Source organism: Phocoena sinus, chromosome 10 (assembly GCF_008692025.1).
Source record: "Phocoena sinus isolate mPhoSin1 chromosome 10, mPhoSin1.pri, whole genome shotgun sequence".
NCBI classification, from domain to species: Eukaryota; Metazoa; Chordata; class Mammalia; order Artiodactyla; family Phocoenidae; genus Phocoena; species Phocoena sinus.
The window spans coordinates 595,658-603,311 of NC_045772.1; the positions used below are offsets into that span (position 1 = coordinate 595,658).

Genomic DNA, 7,654 nt, shown 5'->3' on the forward strand with positions numbered 1-7,654 from the left:
AATCCAGAGGGTAGAGCGAATGAGCCAATTCCACAACTTTCAGAAAGGAAGTCAGTTAAAACTGTTAAATGTTGGTAAATCAAGTGATTCAAGCATCTTCCAGAAGAGCTAAAAACAAACAAGGCAAGTACTTGGCCTGCAGAGTCCAAGTGCAGGTGGAGAGCAAGGAGGAAGCGTCTGTTCCTCGTTGGCGGCACGTTCCCGGCCACAGCGGCCCTGCAGGCCCTTCAGCCACCACACAGACGTTCTACATTCGCGCCGTCCAATTTGGTGCCACCAGCTACGTTCAGTGCTTGAAATGTGGCTCGTGAAACTGAGGAATTAATTCTAAATTTTATTTAATTTTAATAAATTTCAATTTAAATAGCCACACATGGCTGGTAGGTGGCATTTACTAAAATGTAATGGTAACAAAGTATGTCTTGACCATTTTAAAAAGTAGTGGAGCTCAGTAAATTTGCAAGATACCAAATTACATAACAAAAAAAAATCAACAGATTTCCTAGAGGGAAAGAAAAAGATTAATTTGAAAATACAAAGAAAAATTATATTGATAATGGAACAAAAACATTACAATTCTCAAAAATAAACTTCACAAGGAATCTGCAGAACTGAAGTGAACAAAAGAACACAAAGGAAGGCTTAAATAAGTGGACGGACATAATTTGTAGCTGGAGAAGACCTGCTATGATCCACACGTCGCTTGACCTAAATGGATCCACACACTTAGCGCTGGTCTGGGTGAGTCTGAGCCCAGGAGGAGAAATGGCAGGATTACTCTAACGTTTATCTACAGTGAGGGGAGAGCCCAGAGAAGTCCATCCACAAAGAAGAGGAAGAGAGAAAACAGCCTGCCACCTGAGGACACAACCGTGCCACGTGGGCCACGTGCAGGCATCAGAACCGACAGGGAACCGACAGGGTCCAGGCGGGGTCCCAGGCAGATGGGATTCTGGTGTGTGAGAAAGGGACCTTCCCACTCAGTAGGAAACAGGGGACCACTCAGCGGATGACTGGTGCGCTACCGGGGAAGAAACGTCTGGCTCCTTCTTTCAGTCTGTACATCCAGTAAGTTCCAGGTAAATTAAACATTTAGATGTCCATAAACAATTTTCACAGGAAAACCTGAGTGCGTGTCGAATGAAAAGTGGGAAAAGCCTCTCTAAGGATTCGTACAGAGCCCGAGAGCCACATGGAAAAGACAGACACGTTAACTACATAAAATGAGACTTTATAAAACAAAGTCAAAAGATGATCTTGGGGGGAAACATTTGCAACACTTTCATATAATAATTTTGCTTAAAAAAGTCTAATTTCCAAAATGTAGAAAGTTTAATTTTAAAAAGTTGAACCCAACAAAAAAATGACAAAAGGACACTAAAATAACTCATAGAAAAAATGTGAAAATTTAATCTACTTTAAGGCTTAAGTGCAAATTAAAATTATAAGATCCCTTTTCAAAGTGATTGGTGCAGATTTCGAAGATCAATAACGTCCACATCCTTTTGCCAACGTGGGTAACAAGTGTCTCATCCTGCCCCTGAGTGTGATTAGTGCAGCGTTACTGAAGGATAATTTGATGATAACCATTAAAACGTTAAATGTGCACATACTCTCTAACTAACAATTATACTTCCAGGAAATCAGAGCACAAAAACACAATTTTTTTAAAGAAACAGTTGCTGAATAGTAGAGTTCATTAATTATCTTGGCTAGCTGGATAACAAAGTATCCAAATAGTTATTTTTAACAATACTTTTTAAAAAGACTAGAAAAGTGGATACAGAAGTGGTAACAGTGTTTCTCTCCACGGCATAAAGCTACAGGTTGTCTCTGACAGGTAACTGAAGAGGAGGACAGCGGCGTGAAGCCCAAGGTGTAGAGAGGCTTCCTCATGAACTCAGGCCTTACCCGGATTGCTTTCAGTCCGTTCGACACCTTATTTTCTTCCACAACCGCAATAACTTCCTGTCCAACATTTAGAAGCACTTTGCTAGTCAAAGCCTCATTGGAGAAGTAGATCAAATCATCAATCATGCCATAATCGCTGCAGTACCTTGTCACGACACCCTGGACAGTTTTCAACTTGGTGTCACCTAAGACGGGTAAACAAAGAGGTTATATTGACCACAAATCAAGTGCACACTACAGTTAAGCCCCCCAGAGCATCCGTGGGGCTAGGAGCCCTGTGGGCTGAGAACCTCCCTGGAGACTGGGGTGCTCAGAAAGCAGGGTTTTAGAGGCAGACTACCCAGGTTCCTCCCAGGGGCACAGGCAGTGGGCTCGGTGGGGAGAGCCCATCTGCATCTGACGGCCAGCTCTTCCCCAGCCATTTGTGGAACCCTGGGCTAGGTCTTTAACCACCCCGTGCCTGTCCTCACTTGTAAAACGGGGACAGTTATGGTCTCTGTCCGAGAGCTGCGTGAGGGTTATTACGTGACAGAAGCGTGCAATGCGTAGACCTCTGAGCGGCTGGCACAGGCCGGGGGCATCGTAAATTGCTGTTAGCGTTATAGCAGCATCAGGGGAGTGGCTACCGTGTATCCTCATCACCGCTGTTATCAATACCACCAGCAGCACGGTCAGGCGATTCCGTGTTATTTCACCAAAGCAGGCGCTGGAAGACGTTCTGGGCCTGGGGGGCAAGTCTGGCGTAGAGCAGGGCCTGCCCTCATCCACTCAAGAGACCCCGGCCAGAACCCGTGCTCCGAGTCCGCACAGCACCTCGTCTGCTCCTTGTCAGACACAGAAGACACCCAAGTGCCCGGGGCACGGCTCAGCCACGGAAGCCCGTGGAAGCCTGGCTGGAACTCCGACAGCTGTTCAAGGGCCACATTTAACAGACAAGATCCGCGCGGACGAACGAAGCGACTTACTCCAGGCGGCAAAGAGGCATTAACAACTCTGGGCAGAGATGGCTTTTAGCGTGCTGCCCTGACAAGTAACTCCACGGCTAACGTTCTGGCTTCTCTTGCGGAGAATTTCGTCTTTTTAGAGGTTAGAGAAGGCAACTAGAGAATCACTAGCCGGCGTTCAAGTCTCAGATGCAAAGAGGAATTGGGAGGAAATGCGAAAAGCCTTGGGGAAAAGCAACTGTGTAATTCTGGGTGCAGGGAGGGACGCTGTGGCAGAAACAGAAGTACGTACAGCTTGTACTTCGGGAAGGTGGGTGCGAAAACAATTTCAAGTAAACAGGAGGAGGATGCCACGAGACTCTAAAATGACAGTTTAAGACAGCCAGATTACACTTTTCAGAGCTGTCGAAGCACACAACCGCAAGGGACACTGACACAGAGAGAACGGGAAGCCGTGCAGGGACGACGTGTCAAGGCGCTCCCGGCGCATGAAAACACAAAGCGGAAACAAGGAGGCACAGACCCCAAAAGCCGTAAAATGCTATTACGTACTGAGAAGGCCTGTTTAAGTTACACTGCAAAGAAGAGATCATCACGGGACAGACACGCCTCAGCTTCGAGTTAGAAAACAAGCAAAAGCTCTCAAATCCCGACCTCGTCACACTAACGCCCTGGGACCCGGCTCGGACCACGCTCCTCCCCCACTCCCGCCCCACCAGGCGCAGGAACCGGGCTTTGAGGGCCTCAGCGGCTCTCACTACGTCACCAGCCGCCCCACCCCCACCTCCGCGCCCGTCCACAGTCCCGGCCCACCGTCTGGCTGGGCGGCCTCAGGGGGCCGCGCGTACCAGCCCTTCCCGCGAGGCACCTTCTGCAAGCTCGGGCCCCGGCGGCCCGGCCTCCTCCTCGGGTTCTTCCGCCCTCCTCCAGAAGAAACCCACCACCTTGCCCGCGAGGCGCAGCATGGCTCGGCCGCTCGTCTCCGCCGCCACGCCCTCCGCCGCCCTAGGCGCCCGCACGCGGCGCGCCGCTCCCGCCGCCCTCAGCCAATGGGGTTGCTGCGCCCGAGCCTGCGCCTGCGCGCCCTCGAGCTTGGCCAGTAGGGTTGTGGCGCCCGCGCCTGCGCCCACGCCTCGTTGAGCTCGGCCAATGGGGGTGTTGCGCGCGCCAAGCCTGTTAGCTGCGGGTGGTTGGCGGTTGCTGACCGTTAGTGCGCGGGGTGGGAGTGACGTCATGCCTGGCGCTCAAGGCGTGCACTGGCGGGCAGGGCTTCGCGCAGATGGGCGGGGCTTCGCCTAGGCCTCCGTCCATCGGGGGAGCGGGGAAGGCAGAGCATCTCACAACTCTGTGCTGTTAGGTGTAGCTTTGGCAGATATGCTTTATCAAGTTGAGGAAGTTCCCTCTGTTCCTATTTTTCTGAGAGTTCTTATCGCGCTTGGGTGTGGAATTTTATCAAATGCTTTTTTCTGTATCTGTTGAAGTGATCATGTCGTTTCAGGGTGTTAATGAGAGTGAATCATTCTGATTGATTTTTCAAATGTTAAGCCACCCGTGCTTTTCTGGGAGCAGTCAACTTGGTCATTGTTTATTATCCTCTTTGTGTATTGATTCAACTTGGTAATGTGTGGTCAAGGGTGGCATCTTTGCTCCTGAGTGATGAAGAAATTTTCACATATTGAGGTGTGGGGAAGTCCTTCTGGCTTATACCTGATTTGGCTTGAACTCTACGCTAACTAGAACAGCCTGCCTTGTGGCCTATCAGACATACATTGTACATCTGCTTTAACAAATTCAATAAATTCGATAGTTAAAGGGCTATTTAAGTTACCAGTGTTGAGCAATATTGCATAAACTTTGGTAATTTCATCTTTTACGGGATTTGTCCATTTCATCCAAGGTGTCAAATTATTAGCATAAATTGTTCACAGTATTTCCTTACCATCCTTTTTATGTCCGTGTGATCCACTGTGATGAACCATCTTTCATGCCTGATGTTGGAAATTTATGTCTACCCTCTTGTCTTCATCAGTCTAGCTACAGGTTTATCAGTTTTATTTGTCTTTTCAGAAAACACCTCTTGGTTTCATTGATTTTTCTCTATTCGTTATTTCCTGTTTTTGTCTTCTTCGTCCTCCCCTACCCCTGCCCCCCTCTACTGCCTCTCTCCTCCTCCTCCACCTCCTTCTTCTTCTACTTTGATTTGTAGTTTTCTAACTTTTTAAGGTAAAAAATTAGATAATGAATTTTGGGACTTTCTTCATTTTTGAGATAAGTGTTTAAAAGTACACATTTCTGTAAGCTCCGACTCAGCTGCATTGTACAAAATTTGACGTGTTGTATTTTCATTTTCCTTCAGTTTCTAATTTCCTTTGTGATTTCTTCTTTGACCCATGGGGTTATTTTAGCGGTATATTGTTTAGTTTCTAAATATTTGAGGATTTTCCAGATACTTTTCTGTTAATAATTTCTAATTTAATGTTGTCATGGTCAGACAATAAAACTTGGATGAATTAATTTAAAAAAATGTATCGAGGCTTTCCTCCTTGTCTCCTTCCACAAATGTTCCACGTGCTGTTGGAAACCAGGGGTATCCTGGTATTGTTGGCTGGGGTCCAATTTAGCTTTGCTGGGCATGTTTTTGTTTTACTGGGTCAGATCCCTCAGTCTGATCGACAGCCTGGGCCTCGCCCCTCCGTAGATGCACAGTGTAATTACAACCCCTTCCTGAGAGGTGGGGAGATACTTGTTCCTTAAATGATACGAAACACTGCTAAGTCCCTGTCTTGGGCTCATTGCTGGGAATACACAAGGAAGTGGGAAAGGCCCTGGGGAGTTATTGGATAAGTGGGGAGAGACGTCCCAGAACAAGAGCGTGCAACACGGGGGCTGGGAGCTGGGCCGGGCTTCCTGCAGGGTGCCAGAGCCAGGGTGACGTGCATGGGAGCTTCCACGTCACAGGGCTGCCCTTCCCATCCAGCAGCCCGAACCTCCCCTGGATTCTGGACTCTTCCACTCCACCTCATCGGCAGATCCACTTGACATCCAACAGACACCTCAGCCCCATCATCAAGACGAAACTCCTGACCTCTGTCTTCTCCATCCCAGGTGAGGCAGCCCCAGCTGCACCGCTCAGGCCGAGAACCTTCCTGTCTCCCGAGCTCCTGCCCTCCTTGCCCCACGTTGCTGGGACGGCAGATCAGGTTGGCTTGTGAAAGTCTATTGAGAATCCTGTCACTTCTCACCACCCCCACCGCTCTACCTCCATCCCCGCCAGGACCTGCTCTCACCTGCTGCCCCGCAGCCTGTGCTCCTCCCAGCTGGACTCTTCTGCCCAGAGCTTCCGAGCAAGTCCATCTCAGAGTCAAAGCCAAGCCTGTCTCCATGTCCACAGGTGCCTCGTCCCTGGAGGCTTCACCTGCACCTTACCTCATGTGATCCTCGTGCCCACCATCCTCCAGCCTTGCCGCCTCAGGGCCTTTGCACCTGCAGCAACTCTGCTCCCTGCCCGCCTCGCCTCCTTCCCAGTGAGGCCTGCCTTGTCTCCCCAGGTAGCACCTTCATCCCCTCCCTGGACTTATTTGCTGTCACAGAGAGAGTCAAGTACGTCACCATAGAACACACCCATTTATTCTTCTTGTGTGCGCCTGTCCCCCCATTAGATTGCGGACTCCATGTGAGAAGGACCGTGGCCTGCCCTGTTCACGTTGCAGATGTTTGCTGAACGGCGAGGTGAATGTTGAAGCATGAGCGGGACCTCGGCAGTGGAAGACAGAGGAAGCGCTCTTGAGGAACCATAGTTTGTGTGAGGGATTGGGGCTTGTTCTAGAAACTAGTGTTGCCACCAGAAACGAGGAAGTTCTTCCCAGGACCCTTTGGGTGGGGTTTGTCCTACGATCTCTAATTCAAGGCAGCTTGTTTGATTTCTTAGAGAACAACTTTGGAAAGTCACAGAAATGGTGAAACCTGCTTAATGCTTTTCTTCAAACAAAGAGAGAAGTGAAGAGTTCCATTGGTCGGACATTTCCTGCTAGTTCCACTTACTGCTTTAAAAGACAGTTAATAAGGAGGTTTGGGAGGTTTTTCAATCTATTTAAAATCCCTTCTTGACTTCACAGTTTGTGAAAATTAATTCTAATCCTTCTTGATTGGTTGATAAACGAAGACAACAGAGCATCCCATGATGGGAAACTAAAGCCTTTGCTCAAGCCTGATGTGGGCTTGTGGTCTGAGGAGCCAGCTTTGCAGAATGCTTTGGTTTGAGCCATTTAAGCGCTCCTGTGAGCACAAAGACTGGTGCTGTAATTGTGGGGCGCCAGTGTCTCTGGGCGAAGTGCCCTCCCGTCCTTTCCCTCTGCTTGGTGAGCAGAAAGAAAGGGCACAGTGGGACCCGGCGCTGCCCACAGGAACCCGCGGGTCAGAATCCCCAGCAGTTCAAGGGCCAGGTCAGCCACGTTGAGCGCAAAAGTGTGTGAGACCGTGTGTTCCTTGTGTGATCACAGGGGATGGAAAAGGGCTGCCGGAAAGGATGGAGAATAAGGCTTTGGATAAAAATGTGTTTGTTTCCAAAACAGGTACCCGGCCCTCCAGCCCGCCAGGATCCTGTGCTTGGTGCAGTTCTGCACTCGGGTACACCTCTTCTTCCGAGATGCCCACCCCAGCGCCTGCAACCTGTCTGCCTCCAGGGGACCTGACGAGGCCCCTCTGCTCCTGGCGGGGTTGGCGCAGGACGGAGCGGAACTCTGGGCCAGCAGTTATACAACCACCAAGAACTTTCCAGGATCCCTCGCTTCATGTCCTCA

The 7,654-nt window shown here is 49.6% G+C and overlaps 1 protein-coding gene across 1 annotated transcript in view; it reads right to left on the minus strand.

The window, feature by feature from the left end:
* The window catches only part of MOV10L1 (Mov10 like RISC complex RNA helicase 1), a 44,633-nt gene extending 40,813 nt beyond the window's left edge, over positions 1-3,820 (minus strand). The window contains exons 1-2 of the mRNA XM_032644147.1: positions 3,724-3,820; positions 1,912-2,096 (exon numbers count right to left, since the gene is read on the minus strand). Of these exons, the coding sequence (XP_032500038.1) occupies positions 1,912-2,096; positions 3,724-3,820 (282 nt within the window). The remainder of the gene's footprint in view (positions 1-1,911; positions 2,097-3,723) is intronic.
* Between the last annotated feature and the right edge of the window lie 3,834 nt (positions 3,821-7,654).